Below are 23,691 nucleotides of genomic sequence, written 5' to 3'. Positions count from 1 at the left end.
TTGTTTTACTCTGTATTTCTTCCCTGGTCATACTTACCCCCCCCCCTCCAGTCTGAGAAACTCTATTTGAGACCATAGTTAAGACTCAGATTACAGAAAATTCTGGATCCTACATTTCCCATGATGCATTTTATTAGGGTCTTAGTGCACCACCAGGTAAACAACCACATTTCTCAAAGATTCCACCTTCAATGAAAAAAAAAAAACCTCAATCTGAGATTTACGGTTTCTTCTTAAGTGAAATTGGCAGAATGAACCTTTAGTTTTCCTGCGATCAACTAATCATTTAGTAATGTCCATGAAAAATAATTTATATTAATTGATAGTTGTACTTTGAACGATTATGTTTGCCATTGGTTAATCAGTTGATGATTTTCTTTCCATAATAAATCACAAAATTAGAAAATTTGATGTTTTTTGTTCAAGATGATATTTAGTTTAATATTGAAGACAAGGGAAACCAGCAAATACTCACATTTTCAAAGATGCGACCACAGAATTTTGGGCTTTCCTGCGTTAAAAAGGCGGTTAATAAACAATAGTTGTGGATTAATTTAGGCTAATTGTTTCAGCTGTAGTATCCAGTATAGATTTTGGACACAGCTCTGATGAGCCGTAACCTTTGACTTGTTATTCTTCGGGCACTGCACTGTTCTCTGTGTGTCTGGGTTCTTCAGATGTCTAAACACTAAAGGAGTTTCTGTATGTGCACGCTTCAGTAACTTTTTTTTTTTTTTTTAATCAAATAAGTGACACATCAAAGACTAACACATCATACAGCTGTACTTGTTTTGTCACATCTCACAGAAAGTGACTTTTATTAGTATCACCTGTTTGTTTTTTCTTTGTATTTTTTTTTTTTTTTTTTTAAGAACGTGTCTAAATTTGCTTTGTTCTTTTTGCTTTGATCTTCTCTGACAACCAAGTGTCACCGTTTCTTCAGGCTTCAGACCTTCGACACAATGCCACATTGTTATTCAGTCACGCACACAAACGCCTAAAACTGTGTCGTGTCCTTTGATTTCTCATTTGTCAACAGAGCAGAGAGTTCAGACTAAGCCTTAATGTGATGTGCAGTTTGTTGCCCTTTCATTGTTTTCGTTTTATTTTCCTCACATTTTGTGTCACACAACAGTTCCTTCCTCTACTAAGTTTACTCATTTCTCCGTAGGTCTCGGTGCCGTCTGTCCCCAACACTTTATGTTTAAAGAAATCCCTCCCTCACCTTCAAAGTTTACATTTTTACATTGTTGTTCTGTTCAGCCATCTTTAAATATACACTTTAATGAAAACATTTGTTTAAGTTGTTGTTATTGACGTAGCTTTATGAATTACAGCACAGTCAGTTTATTCATATTTTCAGCCCAGGTGAACAGAGGGCCAACCACTTGATGGCAGCATTAGCCTTTGGATGAAGACGTGAGCCTGAGAGTCTGCAGCAGTATGTATAAATAATGACGTAACTCTCACTGGTGAGGATAGTTGGTGATGGGTTTGAGCTGCTGGATCTGGGTCACGAGGTGGAAACCACTGGTATGTGGGTAAATATTGGGTGGATAGAGTGAAATCAGCCTTTCCATCAAATGATTAATTCCTAATAATCCTGTACTTTATCTGAGAAAGGCACCTGAAACAGTTTTTCCAGAGCTGTATCGGTGTAAAGGTATGTGACTGTTAAAACAGCTGGTGTAATGTCAGGACTAAATGAGGTTGTAATACTCATTTAACAGAAGAAAACAAAGATGCTGGATAAATTAAAAATAAAGAGATGCCTTATAGTCTAGATAGTAAATGTGGGTCAACCTCACAGAAATTGCAATATTAAAAAACTCAACAGATTTGTTCAGAATGAGAACAAAATCTCACGTTGTGTGAAGGAAAAGTTCTGAAAATCACCTAAATATGATCCTCTCAAAAATGCCTTTATAGTGCAGGGATTTTGTTAGGAAAAAGAGGTGAACCTTGAAAAAATGACAAGAGAAAATCTGATTAATTAAATTAATAAATTTAACAAATTAAAAGATTTTTTGATTTTTGACCTCCCACTTGGCACAAATCAACATAAATGTTGGCAATGATTAACATTAAACATGTTAGCTTTTCAGTAAAAATTTAAACATGTCGAGTTGACTTGAAAGACGTCATTTACATCATGTTTTTAATCTAAATCTTCACTCTAGATCCTTAGCATGGAGCCACGTTCACTTGCATATGAACACTGTCTGAACTGTGTTTGTGGTGTGATGGTGTGCAAACGGCATGTTGGGACTTTATGACACTTGGATTACACCAGACGAGCAGTATGGAGGCATTTTGTTTTTTTGTTTTGTTCTGTTCTTTTTTAGTTGTTCACTTACATTGTTTGGGAGATTCGACAATGCTGTTTTCCTGTGAAACTCCAGCAGTGTTTTGTGGACTAACAAAATAAACCTGACCCTCAGTCACTTTGAAGGTGAGTACATAATGACAGAATTTTCATTTTGTGTGAACTATCTCTTTAAAGCTGTATGTACATTTCCACTGCAGGAACTTTCCCCCAGGGACTAGGAGCCTTTGGAGCAATTCAGTGTGTTTCCACCACAGTGAATGAAGTTCCAGGGACATTATTTTTCACCCCCAAAAGTCCGTGCTCGGGGGGGGGGGGTAGTGCTTCCCAACACTAGAGGAACAATGGGGGCGGGGCTTGCAGTGCCAAACTTTGCAGCAGTTTACTTCAGCCACCAATTTTTAAAAGTCTGCAGCTGCAAAGCATTTTTTTTTCTTCACTGTGCTTCAACATATCAACGTGGACTTACAGTATGAAACATTGACAGATGGACCAACAACAACTCCAGGTCTTATTGAACAAAGTCGACAAAATCCAGCAGGAATTGGAAACGGGGATGTTGACGCAGTGTTGCACAAATAATGATGCCAGTTTGTTGCCTTTTTTGGTGCTGCAAAAATGATTTGTAAAAACAGCCATTGCTTGAAAACTATGATCTAAATGTTCTGCACAATCTGGGTGGAAACACGACTCATGTTGATGTGTTGAAGCACAGTAAACAAACAAAAAAAAAAAAACCTGCAGATTTTGAAAATAGGCAGGAATAAAATTCTCTGAGTGCTCAACCAATCAGAAATGTCCAGTGCTGGAAAAGCCATCACAAAAGTTCCTGTATTTTTGGAAAGTTCAGTCTGAGCAAGGAGGTTTTTGGGAGTAAAATAATGTCACTGGAAGTTAATTTAGACCCTTGTCCCTGTGACATACCAAGATTAATGATAGAAAAAAGAAATATTGACATCATGTTATTAATACACATAATAATATTGTGTAGACAACAATGATATTATCCTTATTGTGAATATTTTGGCCATGATAATCATGATCAAAATCTGATATCATGACAGCCCTAAATTCATCCACCACTACCTGCTGCTTGCATGGATTTTATCATTCTTCATCATACGTCAACTTGACTTACTAAAGCCTTTCTGTCAGAAAGCCCTGAGGGCTAACTTCATACCATGCCTTGGAGAACAGTTCCTTTGTTGGCTAGCATGTTTCCACGTTTGCTTTCAATTCCCAAATATCAGCACACATCATGGAAACATTTCTTTAAGTAGGAAGTTAAATGCAATGAATGTAATCACGCTTGTTTTTTAGGCTAATGCTAATGTTAACTGTCTCTTTGTGTTTTCACCCGACCTCAGAAACGTTCTGGTTCAGTCAGTAACATTATGTGACATTATATTCACTGGAACATATTTCTGTGTGTTATTCATACAGATTACATAAGGAAAAATGTAAGATAAGACTGTTGATACAGATAACGGTGTTTTAGCTCGTTTAGCTTACATGCGAGACAGTTAACATATCACAAGCTTGATTACATGCAGTGTGTTTTATTTCCATGATTAAATAAAAGTCCAAGATGTGTGTTGATATTTCAGAATTAATTTACTTTTCTATCATGTCATATAACATTATCACATGATAACGTTAGCTAGGAAGTGGCTGAGTGCTAATATTAGCTTTTGTCTAATAGTATGACCCGATATCCCTCCAGATTTTTACTATCTTTTGTCTTTCAGTTGCTGATCGATTGGGAAGAGGTCACATGAAAACAGTCTGTCACATGCTTGAGTTTCCCTCGGCTGGTGTGACGTCAGAGGAAAATGGCGGCCACGGTGAGTGATGAGCAGTATACAGTTTATAGAGCAGGACATTATAACAGCTGTACATTCAGGACATCACGAGAAGACTTGTTCGATTTAAAAAAAGATAGAAGGTCTTTATTAATGAACAATCCCTCCTTCATCCACAATCACGATCTACTTCAGTGAGTCTGGAACCGACTGGATATAAAAACAAAAACTGCTTGTTAGTTTCACGTAAGGCGAGTGTCATAAAACAGTAATGAACAGTGGTTTGCTGCTGCAGATGACAGGTTCTCTCAGTGGTTGCAGGTTTGTTCTTGATACTGTCATGGTATTGGCTACAAAGAGGCATCTGGTAAATTCACCTGGATTAAAATACAAATTCTACTTGAAAACTGAGAGAGTAAGCAGTTTGTGAATCTCCTGTCTTGACAAAAGAAATAATATAAGGCCATAAAAAATACATTTCCAGTGAAAAGAACTTGAAGTGGACATACTGTTAATTACTTTAATTCCTGCTTTTCCTTGATTAGAAAAAAGCCGTCATCAATTTAAAACTTGGCCACATAGTTTGTGAAATATGGGCTGTGCCACAGTCGTATCACCCTTTGGAATTATAGGAGTCCCATAAAAGGAATAAATCTGTAAAAGAACAGGATAATACATTTGGAAATATAAAGAGAAATAACAAAATATAAAAGAATAATAAGCATTTCCATTTATTTTCATATTTGTCATTTATTTCTATATTTATCTACATATTTGTTTTAAATATTGCATTATTTTTTCATATAAATGACTTCATATTTTTCCATATTCTTAATTCCACTTTAATTTTTAGTTATTTTTTACCCACTGCTTTCGCTTTGCCCTCTTACTTTTTTCTTGACTGAACGCATAAATCCGGCTGATTTATTTTGACATGAAAAACTTTCATAAATCAGAGAAACAGAGATTTCTTTTACATGAAAAATTATTTAATTTGTTAAGACAAACCTTTTTTTTCTCAAGTGAATACAATAAGCTTCAGTAGAAACAGAGCAATGTATGATTAAAAACAAATAATTAAAAAAATATAAAGAAATGAATGAACAAAGATATGAAAATAAATCAGAATGCTTATTATTCCTATTTTGTTGTTTTTTTTAGTTACTTTTCTCTTCATATTTCCACATTTATGTTCTTATTGTCTCACAGATTAATTATTTTTAAAGGCTCTCCTCTGATTTCATATATCACCACATTTCCTTGTCTGTTTTATTCCAGCAGGCCGGTTCCCCTCGGTTCCCAGTGATTTGTTATTCTGCTGGATTATCCTCTCATCTTCAACAGAGGCAACCTTCCAGCGACCCCCAGATGTGAGAACACGGTTGTGTGTTTCTGCGAGCCTCCTCATCCATATTCATCACCACGGGCAACCTCGGGAGGAGCATTAACTTCAGGAGGCGCGGGCCGGGTGAGCAGCGGCTGCCTAATTACACAAGTGCCATCTTCAGGGCACAGATACAAAAAAAAAAAGATTAGACGACCCAGGAGTGTTTTGTTTTGGAGGAGGAAGTGGCTAATGGCTGGAATAGCTGGATAAGAGAGGTAGTGATGGAAATGTAAGAGGTCTGTTTATGCGAGAGGCGCCTCACTCAGCGGGTGAAATACTGTAAATGGAGCGACTTGGCAAAATCAAAATGAAAAACACAAAACGCATGTGTAGTAGCAAACAGTACAAGATGGAAGAATAGCATACCATTAAAATGTGCCCAAATACATTCATAGTGCAGACAAAACAATCAGGACTTAAACTTTCTAATAGCTCACTGTAATGCATGTACTGTATAATAATATATACTAACACATAATCTAATGTAGTTTTACCTCTTCGTTTATATCTCATTTTAAAGGGATAGTTTTTTTGGAGCAGGGTTGACGGCAAAGTCCCAGTTTGAAGCTGCAGCGCAAGAACCGGCGTAGAAATCTAAGCTACGTACCGCTGTGGACGGGGTCAGCAGCAAAACGCATTTTAGACACCTAAAACATCTGTTTAAGTGTAAACTATATTTAGAATATTTTCACTAACCTACCAGAATTCTGTGAGTGTGGATCGGAAAAAAATTTACTATCAATCTAATCAGGGCCTTTGATGTGTCACACTCTAATAATTCCCTAATTCTGCTAACTGTGCAAATGACAGGAGGCTTTAAAAAGATTTTTTTAGGGTCAAGAATTTGCATCTTTATTAGGAAGTAAGACTGTACAAAGTACTGATACTGTAAAATAAAAATTCATACGTAACTTTTTGTAGAGATCAATGTAAGGGATAATCAACAAGTAGTCAGGTGGTTCTTCACCTCCACGTCGTGCCTTCAAACTGTTTATCACACACCTACAATGTGATAATCCCACTTATACCAGGGTCATTTGCCAACAATATTTTTCATTTGACCGTTATTCGACCGTTTGATGCTTTGCTTATCATCCATGCCATCGTAAAGGGCATGTGGAAGCACGTGGGCAGTGACGGTTATGTTATTTTCATGTGTAAAGGGGCATAAATGAGCCTTTGTTATGCGACTTTAGTGTTTTACGGGGTTAGTTCAAAGTCGCACAATAACACAAACAAATCGAGGCAGCAGTAGAGCAACAACTGTGAGGTAAACTTACTTTTTTTGCCAGTGAAGTATGGTTGCTTTGGAGACAGCAATATTTGGTTTATATAACGGGGGTTTCCCATTAGAAAAATCTTTCTGACAGCAAGGTAAAGCCGTGAAAATATTCTAAATATAGTGCGCACTTCAACTGATTTATTATGTATGTTTTTCTGCTGACCCTGTCCACAGCTGCGCACTGATTAGCTTCAGCGTTGGTACTCGTCAACCGCCATCTACTGTAGATAATACACTGACTATATATAAGTACCTCATACAGCCCCACTTGAAATAATCCAAACTATCCCTTTAACGCTGCTTAGGTGTTCTTATTTCCCCGTAAAGCTCTTAGAGACCACCCTGATTGGTAAAAGCCATAGATATAAAATATTAAATTCATTTCTATGGTAAAAGTGCTTTTATAAACAACTCATTTACAGCTACAGTTTGATGTGTGACAGGGAACTCTTCATTCTAACGCTGATTTACAAACTAAAAGCTCGGAAACAAACGTCAACAATGTCTGAGAAAACATTGATCATTTAAAAAAAAAAAAAAGAACAAAAGCAAAAACACCAGTGGCAAACTTCATTACTGTGCGTGTGCAAAAAAGGCCTTGGCAAGGTGAAAAATAGAAATACTCTACTTTGAATAGTAATACTATTAACTGTATATAAAAATTTACTTCTGTCCCAAGAGCTCCAGCCACCGTCCTGGTTTCTAACAGTGGAGATCCCTTTGGCACCTTGCTTGTTTCCTGTTAGTGTGTCACTCTGGGAGTCTATAGCTCAGGTCTGGAGGTCACTGCTCCCTCCCGTTTGACTTCCTGACCTCTGACCTCGCCGTGGAGACGAGGCAGGAGCTCAGTTATTGTCCGTGAGTAGAGAGACTTGTTCTGATGTCAGGTCGACTTCCACAGTGGGCTGTTGTAGATCCAACCGTCTCCCTGTGAGGAGGAAAAATTGACGATTTAAAAAGGGGAGAAAAAAAAAAAACTTAAAAGAAAGTTGAAGAGAATAAGAACTTAAACGCTGATCTTCTGGTACTGAAGCAGTCAAAGGGTCTGTGATTTAAAAGTGCTGAAAATACTTTTCAGGACCCTTATCTGCATTTCAACCGGAGGAAACAGCAGCTAAATTTAGTTCCTGGTGCCAAATAAATCAGCGTGCTTGGGTTAGTAGTTTGCGTTGGCACAGGAACTATCAGGGTGGAGTCTGTCGTAACAAAACTGCTACAGCTTGTGTGCAGCTTAAATCATGTAGTAAGGGTCTGCAAGTGCTCAATCAGAATTAGTTTATTTTTAAAGGACATGTATGTAAGCAGTGTCTGATGTGCTGTACGCGTGTTTACAGCCAAAGCTAATTTCCAGCACTAGTCCCTTGATGTGCATCGATAGTCTAAGCAGGTGATAAAACTACCTGCTGCAGTGTAAAATCTTTAAAACGGTCCATTGAGATCAACAAGAGGAACAATAAACATCCATAACAAAACTCAAGTTAAAACCACGATTTGACTGTTGTAGAGAACGTTTAAAAATCGTGAATCTGCTTCAAACAGGCAGGTAGGGACTCCTACAGTCGATTCAGAGTGTGTGAGGAAGAAATTATCAAAACTGAGAGGGTTGTACTCGTTAATTCACACAAAAAGTGACAGTTGTCAGTAATAAAAAGAGCCAGAGAGAAACCTTCACTCCTTTCTCACCTCCATGCAGCTGCTGTGATTGGTCAAATCTATCAGTTACCAGCAACTGAACCTATTATTGGGGTTTTTTTGGGGCACTTTTTGTCATTTTATGTAGATAATTTGAAATCTGAGCCACTGCTCAGCAACAGACTCTTCTTCAGGGCCCTGTTTCCCAGAGCCTTCGTAGCACTACGTGCGTCGTAAGTTGTATTTTAAGGTCTCCTGGGAAACAGCCCGTAAGCTTAAGGGACACCTTAAGATACAATTTACGACGCACGTAGCGCTACGAAGGCTCTGGGAAACGGGGCCCAGTTCAGTGAGTTAACCAAAGAGCACAAAGAGGCCACACACCTGTGCAAATATTTTGGAAACAGGTGGTTGGTAAGATTTAGCCCAACCCTAGGGTGATGTGGGGGTGATGGTTGGATCACTAGGAACCAAAGTGGGTGTGTCATAATCTACAGGTTGCTGTGCACCGTGCAGCGCCCCCTGTTGACGACATCCTTGATGACGATGGTTCCACTTTAAACATGTGGTAATGTGGGCTTGTTCACTACACAGCACCAAGTTCCACTGATCTTGAACAGAATCAGGTCAAGAACCAGAGCTAATTTGGTGGAAAAGGGCCCAATGTGAACTTTTTGGTCACAAAGGAGCTGTGTAGTCTCTATGAAAACTGTTCACGGTGACGTCTGTGAAGAATAACAACAACATGGTTTCTCTTTAGAGATGCTACTGTTGAATCGCTTCATGATTTTTTTTTTCAATGTTGTGAGCAGCAGAAACAGAATTCAATTTACTGCTTAAATCTTTCAGACAGATTTCTCAAAACCTGAGAAAATGAAAGCAACGCCGCCCAGGCATCAAAACAGGTAAGAGGAAAAATGTTTCAGTTATTATTTCTACTTTTTTGTTGTCTTTGTTGTGCGCCAAATCACTTCTTCATTCATGTTCCACATTGCATTGTAGTATTGTTGGCAGACAGTAGTGTACATGCCATGAACAGCTTTTTTTTTTTTTTTTATTTGACGGCACTACATAAAACAAATTTCACGGTGTGAATTTGGACAGCCACATAAAACTACCGGGCAGTAAGCATGGTGCACAATTACAGTAAACAGGGAGTGATTTCTGACACAGCCTGTGATATATCGATTTAGAAACGGAAAGAAATGGCCAACTAAAACATAAAGGGCACCTGAATCGCCACCCTGCTGCTCAGCCATGTCTCACAGTTACATTATTCATCTCCCTGCAGTGCTTTACCTCTTTAGTGAAGTATTTGGGTGTCCAGGGTTTGTTGTCAGCTGCTCTCTGCCTCTCCTCTCCTCTCTGTCGCTCCTCCAGCCGGTGTTTGTGCTCCGTGGCCTCGTCGATGTTCCCTTCCTTCAGCGACTTGGTCACATGTTGCCATAACCGCCTGTGAGCCCAGGTGAGACACAGAGGAATTAAAATTATAAGCAGTTCTCCCACATCTGCTCTACTGTACCTATTCAAAGTAGAAGTGAGTTCCTCGCCTGGATTCTGTCCTCCCCTGTCTCTCCACAGGACGCAGCTTCTTCCTGGTGACGGGCAGCTTGGACGTGTCGATCACTTTGGTTTCCCCGCTGCTGTACGTGAACTCCAGCGTGCCGTTCCACTCGCCCTGCGCTTTGCACACGATGGTGCTGGTCGGGTTGTGTTTCACCTCTGCTGTCACTCTGAGTTGGACAAAGGGACAGACTGTTGTTAGGAACAGATGCTTATCTGTTTATGTAGTTATTTTTTCTGAAAACTTTGGAAGGAGACAAATATTTACTTTATTTCATACAGTATACTGTTTGTGTATTTATACTAATAAATTAAAATAATTCCTAAGATGCAGGGTTGTAATTATAGTAATTATAGCATCTTATAAGTGGTTCTAATCAGATGATGTTTGTTTGTAGGAAACTAGAGCAGTCTGTGGGTGACTCTCAGCCACATTTCTACACCAAGTGGCTTTTACATCATTAATATTTTAACTTTGAGGCATTATTTTCTCTCACAATAAACAGCTTTTCACTGACTTGCATGATGCGTTTTATACTGAACCAAATTTGTCCCACATTATTGCGAAATATGTTGGACTGCTTTACATCACAAAGGGAAATTTCTTTGGGCACAAGTCAGGAAGTCTGCTGCAGTTCTTTCATCACACTCGTGGTTTTAATGTTGCAGATGGAGGAATGTGTGTAAAAAAAAAAAAAAAAAAAGTCGATGGAGTATTTGTGTGTCACAGTGTATGTATGCTGTTTGTGATGCAATAAAATAATTGAAAAAAATCTGTTTAATCCTTTATATAAAGTGAAAAACAAAAAAGAATAAGAGATACAGAGAGGGATAGCAAGACTGATGTCAGGTGACACATATTTACATAAACTTATGTACTGTAATAACTTACAAATACTTATGTACTGTAATAATAGGAAACAACTTACAAATATTAAGTCTTAATTAGCATTTTAACTTAAAAAACTACTGAAAAATTAAAGGTCTGAACAAAGGATTTATAGACTGTTTTAATGCAGTTGTTGTCAGCAAGGAGCCTTTATCACAAGTGACTGACATCATCTGCCTGATATCCAATAAATAAATGACCAGCATGTTCCTTACTTATTGTCCTAATCATATTGTCACAAAAGACAATTTTACAAATGAAAAGATAAACCAACGTCTAATGTTTGTCGTTGCTGTGAGACGGAGTGTGTAAAGAAATGCACGGAGAAACTCACCTGTGTACCTTCCCTCCATAGAAGGGCTTGGTGTGAAAGGTGACGGTGGCAGAGTAGCCGCTCTTGACACAGTTGATGGAGACTTTGCCCCCCAGCTCCACCCAGGGCACGGTGAGGATGGAGCGGGCGTAAGCACAGGGCAACGTGAAGACGTACTCCTCGTCGTGTTCCAGGAGACAAAGGACCCCTGAGAGGAAGATAAGAAAGACTAAATTTATGACGGGGATAGAAACGCACAGAAACAAACAAGAAAACAAAACGGGTAACACATTGTCATAACCACATGATACCTGCCATGAACATGAAGGAGCTTCTGTTATGACAACTCCACAGTAATCACGTCAATGATTTCTGTTATGACAACTTGACAACAAAAATGAAAATGTCTTTGTTATGACAACTTAACATTATCATATGATAATTTAAGGAAATTGTTAAGCTTAATGTGTTGGCATGACATTATACTGTCATATGTTGCTGGTCTTGGCACTAGCTGTCATGAGGCCGTTATAACTGTGCCATGAATATTTTCTCCTTGAGCTAAATTATACTGATACATTTTGGACCTGTCATTAAGTGTTACTATTCTGTCAAAGGCTTTCATAACAGCGTCATGAGAAGTGATACCATTTGGACTTGCCGTAAAGATGTCATTAAATGTTATAAGGTCAGTTGGATGACACAGTAGAATACCGGAGCGTTAGGGTAGCTGGTTTTACTTGTTGCTAAAGTAGGCTAACCACTATCTGTTGTTAAGTGTAGCTAGCTTTAGCTAGTTAGTTAAGTTAGCAGTAACAACCAGTTGTAGCCATAATAAAGAAGTTCTTGTCTTGGGTAATGTCAACTAGCTAGCATTAGCTGCTAGCTGTAGCCACAAAAAGGACACTGTTGTCTTGGTTAACCTCAGGTTGCCATAACAAAGACATCTCAAACAATGTCTCCTTAACATTACAAATGACATAATTGACTGAACAACACTTAATGACATGTCACAAAAATGTTATTCGGTTCAATACTGAGGTGATTTACCTGATGGACAGATCGATCATTTACATGTTGCGAAAGTAGGCTTAGCAAAGTTGTCATAACAAATGACACTGACAGTCATAAAAATGTGACACTTGTCATAACATGGTTATGATGATGTAATGTCAGTCTTATGCACATTCCTTCAAAAAAGTATTACCAAAAGAAAAACTTCTCCTGATAGAAATTTAAGTATTTTCTGACAGCATGATGTATAAAACACTGAGAGGAAACTTGTTTGTCTGGAAAAACTAATAGCTCAAACGTGGATTGCTAACAATTTGAAGGAAATGATGCCGTTATGTCAAAAGTTCGGATCAGCTGAGGCACGTTATAGAGTCAGATGACTTCTCAGCACACTGGCTCTCTTTGTCTACATGCTTAATGAAATACTGGAGTATTCAACCCAATCCATGGGCCTGGTATGTTGAGATTTTCTACAAGCCAGTTATGCGCCTGTCACTGATTTTCAATGTGCACTTATAAAATGAGCAATCGGCTCACAGAGAAACTAAATATCCTACATACACATTAAATTAAATGTAATGACTTGTCTTCATATTTCATGGCGCTTTCACCTACATTTATGTGAAGAATAAAGTTGTTTTCAACAATCTCTAACGTGCCCATTACAGCCGCAGTGGCCTTAAATCTTAAGTAATGTTGTGATTACAGTGTTCTGGTGCTTTCATCTCCTGTGCATATTGGCAATAAAAAAAAGTTACAGTATTTAACCTGACAGGAGACAGCAATAATGGCTTTCGATTAAGTATAATGCATAGCGCTCAGCATAATGAACACCCGCTGTGATAAGCACTATAGAAGCAGTTGATATCTCCTTTGTGTTTGCATCTCTTGAGTACCCATAAGGGAGGCTATTATACTTAAAGCTCATGATCGACTCTTGGGGGTGTGTAAGTCATCAGTTCAGTGCATCATTCAGTCAGTGCATAAGTGGATTTATTTAGTCATAAACAACACCCTCTCAGCCTCTCGTGTCCATGAATAACTGTCTATTCTTAACACCATAATCACATGTTCACACGAGATCACTTGTGCAGCTATGTTTCACTGCAAAATGCCTGCAGGGGTAAACCCCATGTGGCACCAGTGTGGTCGTAATCATGACACAGAGGGCTGACATAGTGAAGGATGAACCTATTCAGAGTCACAACAATGGCCTGCAGCCATTATGTGGTCAAGGGCGAAGGTTTCGTTTAGGGGAGGGGATGTTAAGCAGCAATCTGAGTGTTCGTTTCCTGCATCCTGGTGAATTTTTATAACCAATTTGTGCCTTTTCTACATCAATTTATGGTGGATGATGGTCTTTATGTAAAGCAAAAGACAAATTCGGGTGACAATATGAAGGAATATGATGCAGTAAGGCTGTCAGGGATTCTCTATCACTTTCAAATATTTATTGTCCTGTAGACCAACTTCTAACATCTATTATTTAACAGTGTCATATGACTTTATAGGCTGTCGGCAAATTCCACAATTCGACATGAAAATTTTTTAATTCATGTCACATGCTGCTGTTCTTTTGACGGTCTTTAGATAGTGGCTGTGTAGCTAATACTAAAATTAGCTTTTCTGATGGTAGCTAGGAAGTTTTAGTTATGGGCAGGCGACATTATTCAAATTAAATTAAAGTAAGTTTTATGTCTTAAGTACATTTAAAACTAACCAATGTGCTTTAAAAACAAACTAACTAACGTTTGACTAACTAACTAGCTAATCTTAAGATACCTCTAAAAGTAAATTCCAAAATTAATCCTAGTAGCTCATTAGCTGCCATCACAACTTGTTTTGAGACTCCACCTTCATTAGGAAGAACACAAGAGACGTCCACCAGCTGAGTTGTTCCATTTCTAAATATTTGGAGGAAAATAGACATTAAAGCAGGGTATGCCTTGTGATTGACACGGCAACCTCAAAGTCTCCATCCTTTTGTCCAAATATCGTCACTCTTGGCTCCAAAAAACCAAGATGCCAAACTCTATAGTAGTACTAGTTATAGTTGAACAACATGGTGCGTAACACTTCTGCCTCTTATTTGTGTAGTTAATAATCATTCTCCTAATATGTAAATCTGATTTTAAGTGCACAGTAAGAGAATTAAAACCTTCATCCTTGCAGCATCAGAGGCAGACCTGAGCAACCACTCAGCACAGTGTCATACAGGTCAAATCAAACTCCAGCTGGTCACGTACGCAAAAAAACTGCTGCACCCGCTGTTCCTTTTCTGCTGCTGACTCACTGCCAATCAGTCAAGTCTGAGCCATTCATAAAAATAATATCAAAAGCTCTCAGGAAAGCAGCCATTGCAAAAAAAAAAAAAAAAAAAAAAAACAGCAATCAATACTTCCTGGGAGTGAGGGTCGCTATGTTCTCTGACGGCAGCATCGCCCTCCACATGCTGTGATGAACTGCAGCGTCAAAACCTGCCGACAGGTCGTCAGAGGTGCAGCATAAGCCCGAGGAAGCCGTATTGTCTGACTGAATCAGTTCATGTATCCAGATTCGGTCGATTGGGCTCAAGGACTTCCTGTGTCCCCGCTCAGGGTGACTCACTTCAAACAGTCTACTGTACCAAGTGTCACGGTCCTGACGGGGAGGACAGGATTATTGATTGCCATGGGAGAGGTCTCATAATCTTTCATACAGGACAGGACACTGTGACAGTCTTTCAGACGGTGTAAAAATGAAATGTTTGTCCAAGAAAAAAAAGTTCTATTTAATTTTTCTGACTTTCTGTTCCTCTTGTTTTTCAGCTGACACCGTGACGAACTTTGTAAAAACAAGTATAACTTATTTATTTTTTAAAAGGTGAGCTATATTCTGAGGGCAATGCTGTCAGAAGTGTTGATTTAACTCACAGTAAGTGTCTGTTAAAGGGTAATTCCAGTATTTTAAAACTGTGGCCCTATTTTATTTCACATACTTTGGGATCTAAATGACTAATAGGTACAAAAAGTTTTGGAATCGGTCCAGTAGATCCACTCAGCAGCAGCAAAACTACTGGCTACAACTGCTGCATCATAACATTAGGGGCAAATGTACCTTTCAAAGTACGTCCACTACAAGTTCTTGTATTTAGTTCTTGTTTTAAAAGCAAGCTCAAGACCTTGTTTTTTGTCCGGCTTTTAATTAAACTTTAATTTTATTTTTACTCATACTTAACTATTTATATTTTGTTCATTTAACAAATACATCATTTTCTGAGCAGTGGGCATTTATTTTCCAGATAACGGGCTGTGGGACAAATAAACTTTCGGTCCAATGTGACATTTTTCAGACTGTTGACTATTGTTACGAAAACACGCGCTATTCCTGGAGATTTTTGCTCTTAATATCTTACTGTATTTTGACATGCAAACATCAGGAGACCTTCATCAGATGACTTACGTTGTTACGGTAACAAAAATAAACAAAAATAAAATGATAATGCATCATAATGCAACTAACTGATGTCAGGTTAAACACGATATGTAAATTATACCAGGCTGGCCTTTTCGGAGTAATGGGCGGTTGTTTTCATGGTGACAGGCTGTCAGACAAACTGGCTTTCAGTCCAAGAGGACATTTTTAGACTATTAGGGTTTCTAAATAATGGGCCAAAGGACCAAACTACCAAACAGTTTATAAAGAATTCAACAATAGCTCCACCACACCCAGCTAGAACACGAAAATACCACTTATACAGTATATGTAAATCATTTAGGAATAGTAATCTACTTATGTAGTATATATGATGGGATAACAAACTTATTTTAGTACATTTTGACAGTAATACTTTTATACTTTTTCTCAAAAATTATCCTGTGATCTTGAGAAAACAAAAGTTGTTTTGTTGTGATAAATTATATTGAGAAAATGGCCTTTCATTTCCAAAATAACAAGACAACCTGTTATCACAAGAAAACAGAAGGGAAATTTCTTGAGATAAAAAAAATTATGATCTTATGATCTCAAGATAATGGTAACATTTTGTCTTCATTATCATGATGTTGTTTTTAAGCTGCTCTCTCTTGAGAAATAAGTCTTAAAATCAGTGAGAGTTACACTGAGTTCAGTAAAGAAAAACTTCAAACCAAAGTAAACAAACATGAGGAAATGTTGTCGATCAGCTCACCTTCTCCCACCATGGACACTCCTATAGACATTCCCATGAACTTGCTCTTGGTCCAAACATGCGCGTTGACACACATCCTCCTCTCCCGGCACTCACAGTAAAACCCCGACACAGGTGGATGATGGGACACCTGCTCCGCCACAAACCGGACTCTGTAGCAACCTCCCGGTGAATCGTCGCCCTGCTGTGTGTTGTTGGGGCCCCTGCTCGGCTCCCAAGAGGACCCCTGGTTCGATCTGACCAAAGGCTTGACTTTTTCTCGAGGTACTTCCCAGGAACAGTGGAAGGTCTCCCCCAGCACAGGGTTGTAGGGCTTCTTGGCCACGGCGCCTTTCCGCCCCTCGTGGAAGGCGGTCAGGTAGTACTCAACAAAACGGACTATTCGGTCCTCAGCTGTGGCCCCGGCCGTGATTGACAGGAACATGTCAGGGTGGGCCATGAAGTTGGCGTACATCTCCAGTAGTGATCGCTTTTCCAAAATGAAGGTAGGCAACACCACCTAGGAAAACAAAATTAGGACAAGGATAGGATTATTTTAGGGAAAAGGCTCAGGAGACAGAAATTACCTCAAAAGTTTTGCACTAAAATATATTTTTGACTGAGCTCTGTAGCTGTAATTTAACAGCGTCTTACCCGTGTGAGGTCCATGCCCAGTTTGAGCTGGGAGAGCAGGTGGAGGATGATGCTCCGCTGGTCGTCCAGGACACCCAGGTCCTCCTCTTCGTTGTCCTCTGTATCCGTCACCTCTTCAGTTGGGCTGATGTCTTCCAGCCCCGTGTGGTGCTATGAAAACAAGAAGAAAACAGAAAATTCAGTGATTTTCACCTTTTCAATCAGAACGAGAAGCTTGAATATAACCTCACAGTTTCAAAAAATATGGAAAAACAATTTTTGGAACCAAAAACATCGACATGTGAGTCTGCTATTATATTCCAATATCACAATCCCAAGAAATGAGAATATAACATAATGAAATTCATTCAAGCACTGTTACGTAAAAGATTTAACCAATTCATTAACTTCTTCATTATCCCAGTGGAGTAAATAGTTTGTTGGGGACTATTTTCGGCTTTATATTAATACACATTTGGTGACTGGAGAACACTGTATGTGGTTTGCCTCAGGATAGTCTACAGTGATTGTGTTCACTGTAATTCTGACTTTTATCTGCAACATGTTTCAGGGGCAATAAAAGACTGGGGAAGTTACGGAAACATCTCCACAGGCAAACAGGTGAATCGGTAACAGGTGACAGTGTCCTGATTTGCTCTGGTTTGCTCGAATGGCTCAGTCATTCACGAGCAAGAACGGAGTGAAGTTGAGCACAAGTGAAGCACAAGTTTAGACTCTACCATACAAAGATAAATGAAATACAACTGACTTCTCTGGGGCTCGAGTTTAAATGAGATAGACTGACGCAAAGTGGAAAAGTGTGCTGTGGTCTGATTAGTTCACATTTCATTTGAAATCTGGTGATATTCACGTTCACAGATACAGTGCTACACGTGTCACCAAAGGCCAAGAGGAAGAAGATGAAGCCATTTTCACATTCAACTGTCAATACCAACGATAAGGTCGCACAATTCATTTATGTCGGCTCAAAGCTCGTCAAAGAAGCTACCTATAAATACCGAAGGACACAACCTCATTTACTTTCCTCTGCAGCCCATTCACGCTCCATTCAGCCATGTCATCCTGCCTTTCAAGCCACTTTCAGTGTTTCGTTGGGCAATAGGAGCACTACATTTCTTTGAGTACCCTTTCAGTGCAGCTTTCAGCCTTCAGCACAAACGCTCGCTATGTCTTCATGGGCGGACGTATGATACTTGGTAGCGGTCAAAGCAGACAGAAGTTGTGTCCTTCAATTGTGTTCCAGCATTCAACTGGAAACGGATCTAGTTGAGGTTAAAGATGAGCTGATGCCTTTGATATCTCCTGCAGTGACTTGGGGCAGGAAGGAAGGAAAAAAAAAAAAAAACAAGAAAGAAGCTGATGTATAATGCAGAAAGTGCTTTCGAGCCTGTGGGCAACAACAACTCTCTGCACACCCCCTCCGCCATACTGCTCTTTATCCTCCATTTCTATCTGTGTCTCAATGTAATAACATTCAATACATGTGTGTGTCCTTTTTCCAGCTTGTAGATGTCTCAATTTAGTGAAACTGCTGCTGGAAAATAAGCAAGACTACAGAATTGGAACTCCTGGCAGCATAATTGCATGCTCCTGCAGAGAAACGGGGAGAAACGCTGAAGAAAAAGAGATTTCCAGGACATGAGCGCCTTCCTGTCACCTGAATATTTCATTCCCTGCATGCATGCCAAAAGCTCCACATATCCACTCACACTTCAACTCCACACTGAGCACACACACACACTCTGCACCTAAAAACATTTTGCACAAAAGGCACAAACACACGCACACACATCCACGCGAGGGAGCATGCTTGAACACACAAGCACAGGAGTCCCTGGAGCTGGTTCGTTCTTAGCGGAGTGATATATATAGAAGTGAAAGGGAAAAGAGAGGAGGTACTGTGGGGGGAGGAGGTCTGTTATGATTCCAGTGGTTCTAACTAATTAAAGAGGCTCTTGACAGTGACAGGAAATTACTGCAGAAGAGGTCAGAGTGTCTCTGCGGAAGCCCTCGAGTCGAATTATTGGTGGGCTTATCATTAGCTAAGACTTTTTAATGCAGTTTTAACTTATCCAGAAGCAGGCAATAATGTGTCTCAAATGACAAATAAGCACAGAGAGTATTTGGAGGGAGGAGAAGAGAGTTTCTAATGTAATTGCAACATTAAACATTTTATTTTGACATTTTGTTGTGTACAGTGGTGCGAGAAGGACATATTTTGTGGTTTCAGCAGAAGTTAGCATCACTCTGGTTCGATAATAAAAAATCCACTGTGATTTTTCCCTTTGGATTAGTGGAGAAAATAAGGCCGTAGTGCACAAAAGATTATCACACTTAAACATTTTGCTCAGATAATCTTCACAAATGAACACCCCTTTTATGATTTTTTCGAAGTGTAAAGGCAAACATCACCTTTGTTGTCCCCGACAACCTCAGAAGTATAATTTAGCCACTTGTTAGCAACCTCCTTTTCAATCACACCTTCACAAACCTATTATTTACCGACATATTTTTTCTTGTAGAATAAAACTGTTGATCACAGACCTCATTTCAGGCATCTAACCAAAAATCCATTAAAAAAAAACACTGACTTCCAGACAAGGGAACCTGAGGTGCAATAATGCTAATTAACGTTTTAGGAGTTATTCTTGCTGCACTCTAATGTATTCTGTTGTCTTAAAACATCCACAACATCACTCTTTGAACAATTTCTATCCATTGATTTTAACTTTTTACCACCCAATGTCTTGCCTGCAGCATGCTGGCTGTAGCACATGATGTTAGCACTGTGGTTAACTTTTAAAGTGTTCAAGCAACATAAACAGTTATTTAAATATGAACATGTAAAATATGGTTTGATAAATAAATGTGTAATTTGGGGGGTCACTGTGGTCATTTTCAAAAATAATGTCTTCATATGAAATATTAGAGTAAACAACTGTAACCTTAAAAATATGACTGCTAAAGGTTAAGCTAACAGCTAAACTAGCTAAATTCTTACATTTTGTATTACTGTGAGCCTTATGTTTATTCGTACCGTTTTTTAATGATGCTCTGTTTATTAAAGAGTTAGTCACCCTGCATCCATCACATCACAGATTTTAACTTTCTACCACCCACTGGTCTGCCTGCAGCATGCTAACACAGGACGCTAGCACCATGTTTAGCTTCCAAAGATGGCTAAGGCTACCATGAAGTTAAATGAATAAGAACATGTAAAGCATGTTTTGATAGACAAAGCTCTTGTTTTTGAGGTCACTGTGGTCACTTCCAAAAAGAATGCTTTGACTTTAAAATAGTAGTGTATACAACCCAGTGTATGTAACCTTAAAACACGGGTCAGCTAATAGCTAAATTGGCTAAATTCCTACATTTAGTGGACATTGTGGGCCTCGTGTTTATTTATACCACTTTTAAATCAGGCACTGTTTACAGAGAGTTAATATGTTTGTAACTAATCGCTTCATCAAACCTCTCACTTGAACAAAAATCAAATCAAATTTATTTAGATTAAACTTAAATTAATACTTATAACTGCAGACTTTATGGTTTATTATAAAGACAGCTATTGCCAAGATTTGTACAGTCCTGGAAAAAGTACTCATATCTTTTATTTAAGTAAAAGCAACAATACCACAATTTAAACATACTCAGTAAAAATCCTGCATTCAAAGTCTTACTTAAACCTGCGATAACTGATTTTTGGTTACATAATAATAGATCAAAATGTACTAGTTGATTTATATTTTGTGAAATGAATCTGCATGCAAAGTAAGTAAAGCTGTCAAATAAATGAGGTGCAGTAAAAAGTACAATAATTGTCTCAGAAAATGGAAAATGTACTGTAGAAGAAGTATACATTAGCTTAAAAAAAAGAAGAAGAAGAAAGAAAAAAGTAGAAATACTCAAGTAGAGTACCTCAAAATTGTACTTAAGTGGATTTATCCATTACTTGGATAAATGTACAGTTACATTCAACCACTCCAGTTGTAGGTGAATTATTTCTGAATAGAATGGATAAAGACCAGCCAGGGAGATTTTTAACAACCTGGCAACCCAAAGGCAGATTTATTAACCACTTTCAATCGATCTGTAAAGAATTAGTGAACATTGGTTACCTCAATTACAACATCTTATCTATGAGAAGAAGAAAAGTTATTTCACCTTTTTTTCCATTTAAAAACCCAGTTCAGAAACTTTTAAGGACGCTGTTCATGTAAATGTTTACCCCTGGAATGAGCCCTGCTGGCTAGTTTGTTCTATAATTCATGAAGTCTACAAAGACTCTCAGTGTTGGAGGAAAACTGCTTCCCATCTCAGATAAATTATGTTTACTGCTAAAATGCAACCCAGTGCACGCTGGGTAACCCCCTTCAGCTGCAGCTTCACTGCTTCACCCCCATATCCAGCACAGATGCAAACACTAGCAATACACCATGCAAGGACACATCAGCATGTAAACACTCACGCTGCATTGCTGTGTCGCTACAGGCTTGACCTGCATAAAACTGGATCTCATCTCCAAAGAAGGGAAAGGTAAGACGGCCTCAGGTGTACACAATCAACAGAAAATCCAGCAGAAGCAGGACAGCCACCGCATGAGGCTTCAGTCACTGTAGAATCCAATTAAATCAGTGTACTCTCAATGGAAAACCTGTCAAAAACTGTATCTTCTGAGGAGTTTAAAGCTCTGATAGGCACCGCAGACAAAAACAAACTCCTCTTCCGCAACTGAGTTTGCTGACTGGGTGAGCAGCCTTCTTCTGAAGGAGTCCTGGGTCTTGTTAAGAGAGACGCACGGTACAATGTGACGGAGTTAAGGTGGTGAAGCTGCTGTGCCGTGCGTGACTTGCACAGAGAGTCTCTCTCCTCTCTGCCCACCACCCACTCTGAAAAACAGGGGAGGAGGGGGGGAAAAGCTCAGGGAAAGTCCCAGTGACGTTTCCCTGTGCTGCATCCTCCCATCATCCCTCTGGTGTGTTTCCCTACATCTCTTTCCATTTTTACATCCTCCTCCCTCCTGTCCTCCTCTCACATGGCTTCCCTGCTTTTATCCCTCCCTCCACACCTCCACCTTTCCCGCTCGTATCCAGCACATGTGGTAGGGGTGTGCACACATCAGCTTGGTTAATTATCACTATTCTGGCAGCTCTGCAAACCTACAGTAGTCACTCTCCAACACGCTCCATCCTACATGGAGCTGTGTGTAATTAAATTACAAAATAAATGTAAATCTATTCAGTCACAGCTAGTGAGAAAAAATATGTAATTAAATAACAGTTACTACTCAAAATGTTATATCCACACATTCTTTTCAGGGCGCCTGGCAGAGATCTGCCATCTACTGAGTGCACTCCCTTAGAAAAATCATGTTACTGACTAAGATAACATGTATAATAGATTGTAATATATTGTGCATGGAATAATAGAATTATGCATGACTTGTCTTTGATTTGACGGTGACGCTGTGTATCAGCCACACGCTCCAGTGCTTTCTGTGCTTTTCAGTACAAGTAGAATAAGCACAATGTAAAAAAAAAAAAAAAAAATCCCGGTTACTTAAACTTGCAATGACTTTGTGGGCCAAATAATATTATATCAGAATGCATTAGCTGATTTATTGTCATGCTTAGGAAGGGAACCAACATTTTGCAAAACTCTTGCACATGAGAACTTGATTCAGCGCAGAAGCTCGCAGTATAATTTTTTTGTAAAAGACTTGATTGACTTATTTTTCATAGTTTTTTCAAAATTATTTTCAGTCACAGTTTGGTTACGTTTAGGCAAGAAAACTACGTGGGTAGGTTTAGGTAAGGATGGTTAAAAAAGCCCTTTTGGAACATTAGAAAGATATTCTCGTGTTGTCAAGGCAACAGATACTAGTCAGTCACAATATTGTAGTGATAATCGATCACAGCACATTATGGGTGAGACTATGAATCTCGCTTTCCTGAAAAATAATAAATAATCCCTTTCAATTATCACTTATGACCGACTAGAAGTGTGTCTGAATCTGCAGACGCTCTCTGCCTGCATTTTCTTATTTTTTCCCTTCAGCCTAAAACGTCAGTATTTGACATCCAGGTATCTTTCTGGTGTGTTTACAAACAGCTCGGACAAATCCAACTGATTCCACCTGAAAATAGTCCGTTCTGATTGGTCAGTTACAGCAGTCTAAGGTCTGTGATTTCTGAATGGACAACTGTTGCTATGAATAATGAATTTCAATATAGAATCAAAAATCGTTTCAAATGAGATTTCAATTTCGGTTCAAAGACAGGTTTGGTCCACGCCCACGACAAAGCAGCCCTTTACAGACGACACAGCGCAGTTTACAAGCAGTTACATCACACTTTTAACCACACAGATTCTTTTTAAAGAGGAATTTGAAAATGTAAATGATAGTTGTCGGGACATAGAACCAATGATCTGTTGATCTTTACAAATCAATATTTGATAGTCTAACCATTATGGCTGGGAGAAAACAAAATGATTCTCTTAGGTATCATGATTCTTTTTTTTTTTTAATGATTCCTGAGTCGATATTTGTAATTGCTGAATAAATTTTTTATATATATAAATAAATAGCGCTTCGTCCATTACGTCGATCCGAACACATAATGGGAATTATCATTAATGCACTGATGTAAATTAGCATCACAACTGTGGTAATATTATCGTA

At 38.8% G+C, this 23,691-nt stretch overlaps 1 protein-coding gene and 2 long non-coding RNA genes across 4 annotated transcripts in view; 2 read left to right on the top strand and 1 right to left on the bottom strand.

Moving 5' to 3' along the window:
- Positions 1-347: 347 nt before the first annotated feature.
- On the top strand, positions 348-4,612 carry LOC146313142 (uncharacterized). The gene is made up of 3 exons (XR_014772007.1): positions 348-1,441; positions 2,403-2,452; positions 4,075-4,612. It is a non-coding gene; the product is annotated as an uncharacterized LOC146313142 (long non-coding RNA).
- A 377-nt stretch (positions 4,613-4,989) lies between these two features.
- Positions 4,990-9,933, top strand: LOC146313141 (uncharacterized). Its single transcript, XR_014772006.1, has 3 exons — positions 4,990-5,596; positions 9,279-9,334; positions 9,810-9,933. It is a non-coding gene; the product is annotated as an uncharacterized LOC146313141 (long non-coding RNA).
- osbpl10a (oxysterol binding protein-like 10a) overlaps positions 6,461-23,691 on the bottom strand; it is a 90,556-nt gene continuing 73,325 nt past the window's right edge. For both annotated transcript variants that reach the window (XM_084738391.1, XM_084738392.1), the window contains 6 exons: positions 17,010-17,159; positions 16,377-16,875; positions 11,216-11,402; positions 9,980-10,162; positions 9,729-9,882; positions 6,461-7,725 (listed from right to left, as the gene is read on the bottom strand). In XM_084738391.1, coding sequence (XP_084594517.1) covers positions 7,681-7,725; positions 9,729-9,882; positions 9,980-10,162; positions 11,216-11,402; positions 16,377-16,875; positions 17,010-17,159 — 1,218 coding nt within the window. In that variant the 3' untranslated portion in view covers positions 6,461-7,680. The remainder of the gene's footprint in view (positions 7,726-9,728; positions 9,883-9,979; positions 10,163-11,215; positions 11,403-16,376; positions 16,876-17,009; positions 17,160-23,691) is intronic.

The sequence above is a fragment of the Lutjanus erythropterus genome, chromosome 16 (genome assembly GCF_056507025.1).
Source record: "Lutjanus erythropterus isolate fLutEry1 chromosome 16, fLutEry1.hap2, whole genome shotgun sequence".
Lineage (NCBI taxonomy): Eukaryota > Metazoa > Chordata > Actinopteri > Lutjaniformes > Lutjanidae > Lutjanus > Lutjanus erythropterus.
This window is presented reverse-complemented; position numbering and strand designations above follow the sequence as displayed.